Source organism: Nanorana parkeri, unplaced genomic scaffold (assembly GCF_000935625.1).
Source record: "Nanorana parkeri isolate BGI_ZX_2015 unplaced genomic scaffold, ASM93562v1 scaffold1637, whole genome shotgun sequence".
Taxonomy (NCBI): domain Eukaryota; kingdom Metazoa; phylum Chordata; class Amphibia; order Anura; family Dicroglossidae; genus Nanorana; species Nanorana parkeri.
In genome coordinates this window covers 55566-69452 of record NW_017307905.1, presented here as the reverse complement: position 1 = coordinate 69452, position 13887 = coordinate 55566, and the positions used below count along the sequence as shown (strand labels likewise).

The following is a 13887-nucleotide window of genomic DNA, read 5'->3' as shown; positions in this document are numbered from 1 at the left end:
ATTAAATCAACATTTAAACATGAAAATATTTTAATCAATCCATTTAAACTGCGGCAACGGCCTTACATTTTTAATTTCACCTTTTTTTTTTTTACGGACTAATGCAAACTAGGATTTATAAATCAGTGGTAAAATCAATTTGAATTTATGAGAATTTTACTCCTTTTTTTTTCTTCATTTGATAGTAGCAAACAAGGATTTTCTTTTGTGCATTTAATGTAAACGTACCGGCCGCTCAGGGGTAGCTGGAATTCAAAAAATTCCACCCACTCCTGACCAGCCGGTATGTTTATATCGCATGTAAAACAAGAATCCTTTTCTATTCTAAATGTATTTTATTTAAAAGCTCGGCGTGGGAAAAAAATGAACGCAACGCTTAAATTCATTAGTAATTAATTGACATCTAATTATATTTTAATTAAATGTATAACAAGGTCTGGTTGAAATATTATCGGTTTTATTTTGTTTTATACGTTTTTTAATCTCCCTCGTACCCAAATCGCGTCAGCCCACCCTTGCCCAGTATTCAACCCTTCCCCTGTGCTTTCCCATTGGATGGCTATTATTATGTGTATGTGAAAATAAAATCATTTCCTGGAAGTAAACTTGGATGTGTCTCAGTTTATTGGTGAACATGTACTGTTGGACTTGATGGACGTATGTCTTTATTCAACCTCAAATACTATGTAACTATATATATTACATATTTAACTCCATGTCATATGTCTTATGATATTGGCCCTTTACGTCTCATTCACTCAAATAATAGTCAGGGGTATGTGCACTGTTCTCATACTTGCCCAATGCTGTTGACTATAAATGCATAAGTCTCATCATCTATTTAGGAAGCAGCACCAAAAATTATTATTTTTATAGATATTTATAGAGCGCCAAAAATGTATGCAATGCTTTACATAGTGCACATTCGCATTAGTCCCTGTACTCAAGGAGCTTACAAAATAAGGTAGCTTGCGGTATACTGAGCTTTGTGTAACGGGAGGACGCTAGTTTGTGTCCTCCCGTTACCCTTCGGAGAACTATGGGGAAAAGCCCTAACCCCACAGTTCTCCTTTAAGGAGAGCAGAATATTGAAAGTAATGGTAGATGTTCAGCTTGGTGACCAATCTAGTGTACATCATCATCACTGTAATGAATAAGGCTGGTCATCGACTCTTCTCTTGTGGTTACTAAGCCAGAGGATGCCTGATAACCTCACGGCAGTGACTTGGCCATCTCTACATACCAGTATGGTCCACTAGCAGCTGAAACTGAAATATGGTGAGGCTTGGTTGACAAGCTATTGAAGTGTTGTCCATGTCTATCCCAGCTCCAATCACTGCCACCAATGTTTAAGAATTCATCAGGTTCCAGGAATTCTGGGATGTACACTCTATTTTAACTTCTGTCTTCAAACAATAAAGTCTGTTTCCCCTCAAGCCTTTGATCATGGCATAGCGACATTTTGAAAGGATTTCTACTTTCACCTACTCACGCCAATGCAAGAGAAGTGAACTTGGACTTCCTATCTCTGATTCGATTACCCCAATGCCACTTCTAAGCCCTGATTGCTATCTATCTTGCTTGGCCAGAAATAAGTCACACACTCTAATATTTCATTGGACTGTATAGCTTTGATTACACTTGGCATTCGCCGTGTCATTGATAAGCTCATGCAATGTCACAACATTTATTTCTGTCTAGAATTGTAATAATATTCACCCAGATCTTGTAGTGATGATGGGAGACTTGGACCTCTGTGTAAAGTCTTCTCCAGCACAGCCCAATGATTCTCAATGGGGTTAAGGTCTGGACTCTGTGGTGGCCAATCCATGTGTGACAATGATGTCTCATGCTCCCCAAACCATTCTTTCACAATCTGAGCCCGATTAATTCTGGTATTGTCATCTTTGAATATATCCAATGTGCCATCATTCATGGAATAACCTGATCATTCAGTATATTCAGGTAGGAAGCTGACCTCATTTTTTGGGGGCATAACGTTGCTGAACCTAGACCTGACCAACTGAAGCAACCCCAGATCATAACACTACCCGAAATTCAGGTGGTAACTTTTTTTTGGCCAGGTGGAGTATATTGCCCAATCTTCCCAATAGTCATTGTTCGCAAGTTTGTCAAGGAATCTGTTGTTGTGTTTCATTGTTCTTCCTTGTAACTCTAATATGTGAGTTTCAGAACCAATTTCAGAATTGTATGAAGTCTGAAGAAGAGACCTTACGGGCCTGGAAAGCTGCATCTTTTTAAAAAGAAAATAGCCAACAAAGGCGATCACCTAAACTTCAAACCTTTTCCAGTAATTTATTAATACTTAAAAGAGAACTATGGGGTCAGTGTTTTTCCCCATAGTTCTCTTAAGGGTCACGGGAGGACACAAACTAGCGTCCTCCCGTGACCCAAAGCTCAGTATATCCATGGTTCCATCGCACTCCTGACCGTCAAATCCCTTTGAAAAGTGGGTCCTACGGTAGTGAACTGGTGGCATCCGTTATAATCACAAGTAAAGATAAAGACACCGGCACTCCAAATTCATAAACAAACGTCTTTTTATTGATGTGCAGCATAGTAAATAGCAACAAACGTTTCGGGGTCACAGAGGATCCCCTTCCTCAGGCAAAAGCATATCGCGAGGCAAAGCTCAGTATATCGCGAGCTACAGCTCACGGGATACTGAGACCGGCGCAGCCAGGACAGATCACCGACATTACTGTCAAGATCCACCCAGCTGCGTGATTGACAGCACTGGAGGATCGGAGCGTGGAGGCGGGAATCCCTGCAGGGAGCTGTGACTGACAGTCACGGCTCTCTGCAGGGACATGATTGAGAAGTGAGCGAGCGACGGTATGCGTTCACTCACTTCCCGATCTATTGAGCCGACCTGTGACAGTTTAATTGTCACACGTCGGCTCAGATTATGAGGCTGAGTGATATTCACTCACCTCATAGTTCTCCTTTAACATGGTACAAGACTCTACTACTAGTATACAAATGTAAACAAAAAGCAAGTGTTCAAAACATAAAGAGAATTATGTGTATCTAAACCTTACAGTTTACACATAAACAGAGAGAAGCCAGCAAGATAAAAACTGTAACATGTTGTATTTTTTTAACCACGCGTGTAAAAAAACAAAATGCTGAGCTTATGTAGAGAAAGATGCCAATAATAGTAGACCTGCATTATGATACAGTTTCCTTCCTGCTAACAACTGTAGACAGATACATTATTATTCTAACCAGTGCAAAAAGTCAACCAAAGACCCTGAAGACTGATAAAGATTGAGTAAAGCTGCAAGTATTGTTTAAGGGGAAGTAAAATCCCTTTTTGGCTAATTTTTCCTAGAACTATTTTGAAAGGTTAAAAACTGATGTTAGAGTTCCCTCTTTTTTTCTGTTTGTATGATTTTTATTTTTCACCAAAAAACATTTAATTCAGAGCTAAAAGAAAAACGCCGGGCATGTAAAAATGTAACCTTTGCAGTGAGGCTCCCCCTGTACTCGAAGTGACAGCAACTGATCCTAATAGGTTGGACTTGATGGACTAATGTCTTTATTCAACCTCAAATACTATGTAACTATGTAACTGATGACACTTTAGTACCAAAGCAGAAGAATAGATGACACCAAGTCAACATAGTGACCTAGAGGAAGGGACCCTGTAAGGTCCAGAAGCACTGGCTTTCTCTGAACTATGTGACATCAATAAATTAATTCAATCTTTGATTCTGAACTGAGCGCTGGTGACATCTCTTCTTCTGCTTTGGCATTGGGGGACCACTGCTGCCACACACTTTCTCCTTACTGATCTTTTACAGGGTGGTTGGCAAGGCTCCTCCTTGCCCGCCAGTACTATACATGTTCTTAGTTGTCCCTACAGGGTGGTTGACAAGGTTCCTCATTGCTCACCAGTACTACACATGCTCTGTGTTGAACCTACAGAGTGGTTGGCATGGGTCCTCCTTGCCCACCAGTACTATACATGCTCTGTGTTGAACCTACAGAGTGGTTGGCATGTGTTATCCTTTCCCACCAGTACTACACATGCTCTGTGTTGAACCTACAGAGTAGTTGGCATGGGTCCTCCTTGCCCACCAGTACTACACATGCTCTGTGTTGTCCCAGAGCAGTGATGTCACAGAGTAAAGGAATAAAGGGGTTCGGCTTGCCGGTTTTTGAACCATTTGCCAAGTGGACACTGGAGAGTGAGGAGTTAAAAGTGAGCACTGGTGCTATGGCTTGGTAACACATGTTGTGCAACAAGTTTATGAGGTTCTAGGGCAGGGGATAGCAAAACTGATGTTTAAACATAATACAAAACAACAGTCAGGGTCACCAGAAGAACCAGAAGGAAACAATGGTCCAGCCAATGGCCCAAACCTGAAGAACAATGAAATGGCAAATATTATAGCTCTTCTTATTTAACTTCTCTTTTATTACCCGGAAGTGTTTTGTTTCTTCGATTGTTATTTGCAGGAAAATAAATATGCTCTGCCCCTTGCTTGTACTCAAATTGTTTAATAAAAAGGTAATATAGTGAAAAAGAAAATGGAGCTCAAGCCAATCAAGGACACAAAACACACAAAGGAAGATATACCTGACACCCAACCACAGGACCATGGAAGCAATTGCTATCTGTAGATTCTCTTAGATCACAGGCAGCCATCTTGTAAGGATATCACTTGCTTCAACCGTGCTCAGGTGTCTACAGGGCTAGCTACTGAAACTTGGGAGCAGGAAAAGTAAGAACAGAGCTCAAGATAGGTCAGAATTGAAACACAAGGCTGAAGGTAGTTGCCAATGGCAGTCATAAAATAGAAACAGAGGCACAAAACATACATCAAAAAACATCAGAGTGTAAGCAGGAGACAGGTGCAGGAAGACAATGAATGGTCACTGAGGGAAACATAGATTGGGGAATAGAAACATAGACCACAAAAAAATAAGGTTTAAAGTTTACATCCAGCCAATTTTCTTGGTGTTGTTTTAGATATGGCAAATCATTAGAATCCCTGTTTGGTTTCCACTGCTATCTGGGCTGTTAAATAGTGTTCCTCCTATTTACTGCCCCAATACACAAATACATTAATTATTAATTATTATTAACTATTATTTCTGTCTATGTTGCTATTAGAGGTTTGCTCCCACTTCTTATTGAGGTAAACCATTGTTACTGAGATAGTAAGTGAGGGAAACCCACTCTAAGGGCGTTCTGGATAGCAGTATAAAGGTGGGTGAGCATAGTCTTTAAATACTTCAGGTCACTAGAATTCTGGGAGGTCAGCCTTAATAGAGTAACCAGGTAAGGTTTACCACATATTTCTGCAGGTTTCCTCTCAAAAATACACAGGTACTTCAATCTGTGTCTAAACAAACAGTCCTTAAAGCGGACCTTTACCCAGATCTTTCAAATAACAACAAAGGCGCCTTTATAAATGTTTAGTAATGACAATCTACACACACATACTTCTAGATAATTGCCGGCTTTGTATTGTTTGCATACCTTATCTCTCTTTTCTTCCCCAGTCTTCTGGCAGTGGCCATGTTTACTAAGGGCTGATCACTAGCTCTCCTTTTACTTCCTGGATTTCTGGCACATGTGACTAGGACATGTGACCATGCACATCATCTCAGTCAAAGAAAATGCCTTTCCTTGAGATCTTGTGAGATTACAGATGAGATTTCCCAGCAATGCTCTGCTGATGACAAGGCAATCCCGGTGTGCATTGCTTTGGCAAACTGAAGTCATTTGTGCCCTTTCAAAGCAGGAAGTGAATGCTCTGCAAGTGTCAGTATTTCACAATCACAGCGTTTTATACCTGACATGTCTATGTTATTATTAATCATCATACATAGAGGGATGCATTGGTGGAATTTGATTTTTGAGTGTAAAGGTCCGCTTTAAATGATGTAATGAATAGTACTATGGTCATGTACACTGCCTGGCCAATAAAAAGTCACACACTCTAATATTTTGTTAGCTCTGATTACACCACACATTTGATGTGGCATCATGTTGGTAAACTTATACAATGTCACAACATTTATTTCCATCCAGAGTTACATTAATTTTTCACCAAGATCTTGTAGTGATGATGGGAGAGTCGGAGATCTGTGTAACGTCTTCTCCAGCACATCCCAAAGATTCTCAATGGGGTTAAGGTCTGGACTCTGTGGTGGCCAATCCATGTGTGACAATGATGTATCATACTCCCTGAACTACTCTTTCACAATCTGAGCCCAATGTGACATCAGGGAAGAAAAAAAATCAATTGATGGAAAAACCTGATCATTCAGTATATTCAGGTAAGTAGCTGACCTCATTTTTTGGGCACATAACGTTGCTGAAACGAGACCGGACCAACTGAAGCAACCCCTATAGCTCTTACCTATTTGTTAGCTAAATCCAGGCAGGGTATGTATCCATTTCTTTATTCTTTCCTCCATTCAAATAAATAAAATCTCTCATGCAGCCTTCCTTTGCTCACACCTTTCTCTTCATGCCTCATTCTCCTCAGAGATGACCCTCTTCCAGCTCAGACCTTGTCGCTTCCAGGCACAAAATGGTGGCCAGGTTTCCAGCGGTTGTCATGGCAACTGCCATTCTCCATACTGTGCTGGCATTACACTGCCTGGCACCAGGGACTATTTGATCAAGCGGAGCAGCTGAGACTGCATAGAAAGTTGTGGGGTTTGTTTGTTTTTTTTCCTTTTTAAGCATTTTTTTGATAGCGCGTCTCTTCATTAGGTGGAATCATTTACTAGTCTGTCATTTTAGGAATATTAACCTCTTGCCGTCCGCCCGTAGTAAAAAAACGGACGGACGGCTTAATATAGGGGAAACTGTTTTTTTTTTTTTAAATCGGTAATTTTTCCTTAATATAGTAAAAAAATAAAACCCCCAGTGGTGAATAAATACCACCAAAAGAAAGCTCTATCTGTCCCCAAAAAAGGGTATAAAATTCATTTCAGTACAGCGCTGCATGACGGAATAAATATCAGTCAAAGTACCGCAGCGCTGAATACTGAAAAATGGCCTGGATGGGAAGGGGGTTTAACACCGCGGATGTCAACTGGTTAAAGGGGAATTGTAATGGTTTTGCATAAAATCATTTTAAGTTTGTGTTTCAATTGATGTTTTATAGACTTTTTAACTATTTGGATAAAACCTTTATTGAACACTAAAAGCCAAAACGTTTTTCTTGTTTTAAGTTTTGAATAGAGTGGTGAAGAGCTCAGCCCCCTGTAAAGTCTTTAGTGTTGTCTGATTTACCTTCTTTTCTTTGTCCTGCTTACTATTGTCATGAGACTGAAAGTGATGGGAAAGCCAACATTTTACAGCTGACACCAGAACAGAAGGTGATGTAAAATCTTGCAATGGGGACAATTATTCCAGTGACAACTGTATAAGAGGAACATTCTCCTCACAACAGCACAAGAGGCATAGGCTGTAATTAACAGTTCACTTGGCTGTCAATTGCAAAGCCGTGCCTGCCCCTCTATACACACGGCCTACCCACCTCCATGACATTTTAGAGAGGATAGCCTGCCATCACTGTTCTTCAGGTACTGGCCCTTCTCCCAGCACCAAAGTAGGCCAACTGGTGGCTGCGGATGTCGTTATATGAAGTACAAGTAATGCATTGAGGGTGATGTAAGGTCTGAACGTGCAGGAATTGGGGATGATCCGAGGCCTGAACGTAAAGGAATTGAAGCTCATCTGAGGTTTGCAGGTGCAGGAATTGGAGCTGATCTAAGGTCTGAAGGATCAGGAATTGGGGATGATCTGAGGTTTGCAGGTGCAGGAATTGGAGCTGATCTGAGGTCTGAAGGATCAGGAATTGGGGATGATCTGATGCTTGAACATGGAGGAATTTTGAACTGATCTGAGGCTGGAACATAAAGGAACTGGGGCTGATCTGAGGTTTGAAGATGCAGGAATTGGGGCTGATCTGTAGTCTGAAGGTGTAGGAATTGGGGATGATCTGAGGTCTGAAAGTGTAGGAATTGAGCTGATCTGAGTTTTCAGAAATTTGGCCGGATCTGACGTCTAGGTTATGCTATTGTTCACTGGCACTTTTGTTCAATGCCTGTATTGTTGTTCTATGTCTGTGTAAATTCTAGTACACGGTGGTTGAGTAGCTTTAAAATAAGGCAAAGAACTTGTCTTATGCCAGTCCTAGAATGCCCCACCTGAGACAAAATTCTAGTTTTCCATCATGTAAGCTATGGCCCCCCAATGCTAAAGCACCATTCTGTCTGAGGAGTCCTAGATCTGGCAACATACATTTTTAATCTGATTGCACCATCTCCTCAGATTTACTGCAAAAGCCTGCCTATGAAACCCTTTTTATCTGCTTCCAATCAGAACCAAAGGTTCTGATTGGAAGAACCTCCTCGTCTTTTCGGGCACCAAAGGTGATTGTACACTCAGATCGTAGCATGCCTGGCCAGCTTGGTGGGTACAAACCTAGGCATGTGCAGTAAAAGAAATGTGCTTCATATTATTTTCTGGGATTCTACGCAGTGTCTTCCGCATTATTAAGCTTCTCCAAGCTGTGATTAATGCCTTCCTGTCACTATGATTGCTGAGCACACATAACTCTCTTCCCTTCTTGTGCAATATTAACGTCTAAACCACAAACTTCTGCAAACTGATCCACACCACACAGACTAACAACACATGTACAATGGTTTTTGTTCTTGCTGTACTTTGTAAGAGTATAAAAAAGTATCTGTACTTTTACGTAATAAAAGGGTGCAAAGAGCAATGCCATGCATGTAAAGAAACCCGTGGAAATAGTAAGTGTATGTATATCCCAACAGTAAGCCCCTCTTATTTGCTTTTGGTCTGTGAAATATACCATTAAAAAAGTTGAAAGAGTAAACTGACACTTGGGGGTTCATTTATAAACGTGCCTCCAGGTGTGGCGCTGACATGTATAAGAAATTCCTATACTCATCAGCACCATCTAGGGGTGCTAGTGAGTGTATGCAGAACTTTTAAAAGAACCCCCTTAATGTAGAAAGGATTGCTGAAAACTTCCATATGCAGTTTTTTAACCCACCAACACCGCCACAGCAACTATTATGCAGTTCTCCCCTATAGTGCTATAAGTACATTACATTCCCCCCCACAAAACCCAACATTAAGAAACAGTTTTATTATACCTGTTCACTAAGTGCAAAAAAAAATATCTGCTGCTCCGGCCAGACATCCAGGGCTTTCCTGGCCCCCCCTTGCCTTTACTACACTCAAATTCCAAGCAGTATTATCAGTCCTCCACAGTTCTCTCTCGGTGTACTACAGAACACTTGTTATGCAGATGAGGAGACAGTGGGGTGTTCTATAGTCCTGTCCTAGGATGACAACACTGCTTCCCCATAGATAAAGCACAGTGAGTGAGCGCTGACACCATTGGACAGGAAGTGTGTTACTGGCAGAACCACCATAGGTTAAACAAAGAAAACTAATGCAACCACCACATCTAAGAACAGGTAAGTTACAATATATTATTGTTCTTGGGTATAGATAAACTTTAAAAAGATATTAAAGTCAAAAGAGGGTCTGGTGATTGAGACAATGTAGCCCCTGTACATGTAGGAGTCGCATCATTAGATGTCACCAAATGGCTGAAAAGAATGACAACAAACCTGGAAGTAGCAGCAAAGGAAATGGCGGCGGTGGGGGGACAGAGCAGCTCCATCCACTTTTAACAGCGCGGATAGAGGAATCTCCCCTGCCAGCCATTGTGTTGTAACAGGCGGCGCCCGCAGAATACTTAGACAGTGACTGTAGCTAATTGTGTGCAGTCACTGCTCGACTAACAGTTTTTAAACCATCAAAGCAGGTGGTGCCACTGGGGCTACCCATGGTTAGAAGTTCAGCCGATTTACAGGAATCAACCAAAATTCCCACTACTTATGGTCAGCTTAAACAAAGGGACCTTATTTTCGTTCCATTGCTGCTTTACACCCTTGCTGTACAGTTTGGTGGGACTGGATGGACACACTCAGCTTGAGTTTTGTTACCGTTTGTTTTGGGTATTTTGATTGTTCCTTGATCTCCTGCAGTGCGGCAATAAATTTTTGGTCAAATTCCACCAGTCAGTGGATGTGCCTAGAACATTACGGCAGAATAAGTGAACTGGGGCATATTAATGTGGCCTATTATCCATCTGAAGGTCAATTTTTATTGCATTCAGCATAAATGGCTGGTAAGAATGCATCTCAACTAGTCCCTGGCCAGTGGAATAATTAAACAAGGCTTCCGGCGGTGGGGCATTTGTAATCACGTTGGAGTGCTCGCCCTCCAAACGAAGGTACTTGTAATCCACAAGCAAGGGGGACTCCCTCTAGTGTCCCAAGGTTCCAAAGGCTAAGAAGGGCAATGTGGTCCCTTTCCCCCGGTCCCCTGGGTCCAGTAGGCAGAGTTAAGTCCCAGCCGTGGATGCAGCCAATACAGTTGCAGCTCTCCCTCCTGGCCTCCTGGTCAATCCATGGCTAATGAAGGAAATGGATGCCACAGCTCAACAGTGATGATGCTCTTGCTGCTTAAAGGGACCACCAGCCAGGGCTACAGGACTATTTAATATCCTAAAGTGTTGTGCTACACTTACCCTCTCATCTAACCACTATCTTGTTGTATTTATCATATTGAATAGCCAGTATAAAGAAACAAGAGTGGTAAAAATGGACTTCTGGGTTCAGTATGTTTGTGCATTTAAATGTTACCATGGTCTGAGTAACCAGGGGGGCATAGCAGGGGTGTGTCTATTGCCTACTTACTTTGTGCTGAAAGGTGTCCCTTTTTCTCCTCCCAGAAAGTTGGGAGATATGTATTCATCTCAAGCAAAACAGATGACAAACGCACTCATCAATCCGTCACCAGCTTTACAGTAAGCACCTTACTGTAAAGCTGGTGACGAATTGATGAGTGCGTTTGTCATCTGTTTTGCTTGACTGTTTTGGTGCAGTGATGCATGGATGGTCTCAGCTGCTATTGGGATGTGCGGGATCCCTTGTGCGTCTCTGTGCCTTTAAGGGGGTTGGGCTTCCTCCTGACAAACCCGCACCCAATTTTATCTTCTGCCCCATGTGCTCCAAGATGGAGGCTCTGATAGTTTAGAGTTAGGACCGCACGATAAGAGGTGCCTTGGCGCGGCTGTGCGGCTTTCACATTTTCTGCAGAAGACGTGTTTCCAAACCTCTGTTTTTAACCTTAGTGTGAGACAAGTTTTTTTACATGCTAGCTTGCGAGTGTGCTGGGAAACTTTTTGCTATTTTAATGTATTCATCTCAAACACCCATTGACGTTAGCCCCTATATTTCCAGTAAAACATATTAGGATATATAGGAGGCCACAGATGATACCTTCTTCTGGCCAACTTACCATATTGTATGACAAATGTTGGAGAATACGTTGTCAAGCATGCAACAGGGTGTTAGGACACTATTGTATACCTCTGGGAAGATGTTTTGATCTGCAGGCACTACTGGATGCCACTGTTCACCTTGGGTTTGCCCTTGTCCAATGTTGGGAGTTTCTTCTAGTGAGCAGTGCCACCCAGAGGTTGCCGGGTATGTCTTTTAGCCACACTCTCTAGTAGAAGATATAAGGATCTGGTGGGAGAAGCCAGGAGAGCAGGAAGAGAGATGGAGGAGAAACAAGATCATGTAGAGAACTGGGTTCCAACGTGGGGGAACTGGGTTCTCTCTGGGAAAAGCATTGGAGAGTGAGACCCCCCCTAGGATGGGATAGAATGGACATAGTAGTGATAATTTCGGTCACCTGTATCTTATGAGAACTGTAATTGTTAGGACCACCACCTTTACTTCTTCCATTGCCAGCACCGTGAAGATTATTGCTTCCAGAAATGTTTTAAGAGTGCTTTTATGTTATTACCAAATCTTCGGATTTACTAACCATATCTATGGAATTGTGAAATATATACGTTAGAAATGTGGAAATGAGACTCTTTTTCCTTTATTTGTCTCTTTTTCCTATGCTAGTTATGCTAAATGGCCTATACTTGGGGAGCGTGAATATGGGACTGGTTCAGGTTGGGAATGAGTGGTGGCCTGATGGAGGAGGGTCTGCTTGCTTGGCAGTGATAAGAAAGGTGTACAAGCCTGGCAGCCAGGAGCCCCCTATGTCTCATGAGCCTCTAGGTGTTTAGTGGGATCCCCTGTCGACCAGATCTGGAAGCACCGTGTATAGAGAAGCCTTATAATATACAAGTTTCGAATTCCCGATATGGCCCTCAGGCCGACTCTAGTGCGGAACTAAGGTAACTGGAGGAATGGTGGCTGGAGTCTCACAACCCTCATCACTGTAAAATCTGTACTGTAGGCCCCAACACGGGAAGTGTCCTAACAACCTGCTGCTAGGAGGCACTACAAGCATGAAGTCATTATAAGATAAGGAGAAGGTTTGAGCACAAAACCTCAATTTTCTTTTCAAGCTGCTTACGATCGGTGAGTTTATTTCATTTAGTATTCTTTGCCATTTGGATTTTTCCCCTTTTTTTTGTGCATTTGATCATTAATTGTGTACGGGCACTTTATATTATGTATTTAAATTTTGCTCTGTGAAAATTTTTTTTTTTAAATGAGGCACTGTTTTTGCCACAGATTCGGGATTAAGTGAAAGGAGCTTCTGTGACCCTTAGAAGTCATTTAAAGCCAATTGCGCCCTTAAAAACTATTAAAGCCTCACTTTCACCTTTCCTATTGACTCAAATGCATTTATAGCAAAATTTGGGTAAAATTGCTCGATTTTCGCTTTATGCAAAAAGAAAACTGACAGGGTTATTCACTAAAGGGTGAAGAGGTTGGAGAAGGCAGGAGAAGGGAACAAACTAGGACAAAATAGCTGATTTGGAAACATTCTCTAATTCAGCTCACTTTCCTGTTCAGCTATGTTGTCCTAGATTGCTCACTTCTCCTGCCTTCTCCAAACTCTTCACTATTTTGTGAATAACTCTGTCAGTTTTGCTGATCCCTAGAGAAGAGCATCATCTAAAGCTTGCAGGGAAACATTTGAGATGTGAAAAATAAAACAGCGATATAGCCACAGACTGCCATCAGTAGTTTTATTCCTGTGACCTCTAGTGCAGCAATCCGTTCAGAATATTGTAATACAGTAAGGACACATAAAGTATATAAATTCCTTCCAGAAGTGTCCACTGTCCTGCTAAAATTAGACTTACAGCCCCAAAAAATAAAAGCAGCAATAATGTACATTGAAGTGTCACACATCAACCGGATAAAATATTCGACATGAAAAAGGACATGAAACATGAAATTAATAATTAACAAAACACATGTGACACCATTTTGTTGCATATCTACTTTACAGCGGAGTGATTGCAGAAAATCCTCCCCCACCCACCCACCTCCGATCCTTTCCTTTCATAAGAAAAAAAATATTTCTCAGATTGTACATTTTTTGTCCTGACCATAATAAACAGAAATAGAAAATGTGTAACTAATCACTATACAGGTTCTTCAAACCTAAAGGGAAAAGAAGGCGTGAAATACCCTAATTGCAGAAATTGGTGCTCTAGTAGTAGCAATGCAGCTAGCCAATGATCAGATTCAGGTGAAGGAGCCTGTGACCTTCTCATGCTCGGCTCTGAACAATCAATCGTTAGACCCAAGAAGTGTCGCATGAGGGGAAGTGATATCATCCACCCGTAAAGTTCTGACCCCAGGGCTTCCTCAAGATGACCTCCTACATCAGATCCCAGGGCTTCATCACGGATGCCTCCGGTATTAGACCCCAGGACTTCCTCAAGCTGACCTCATGCATCAGATCCCAGGGCTTCATCAGGGAGGCCTCCTGCATTAGACCCCAGGGCTTTCTTAGGCTGACCT

At 41.8% G+C, this 13887-nt stretch overlaps 1 protein-coding gene across 1 annotated transcript in view; it reads left to right on the top strand.

Annotated features, from left to right (window-relative positions):
* The window catches only part of NFIX (nuclear factor I X), a 189643-nt gene extending 184947 nt beyond the window's left edge, over nucleotides 1-4696 (top strand). Inside the window, 1 exon segment of the mRNA XM_018570949.1 lies at nucleotides 4684-4696. Within this exon segment, the coding sequence (XP_018426451.1) occupies nucleotides 4684-4685 (2 nt within the window). The 3' untranslated portion in view covers nucleotides 4686-4696.
* The last annotated feature ends 9191 nt before the right edge of the window (nucleotides 4697-13887 follow it).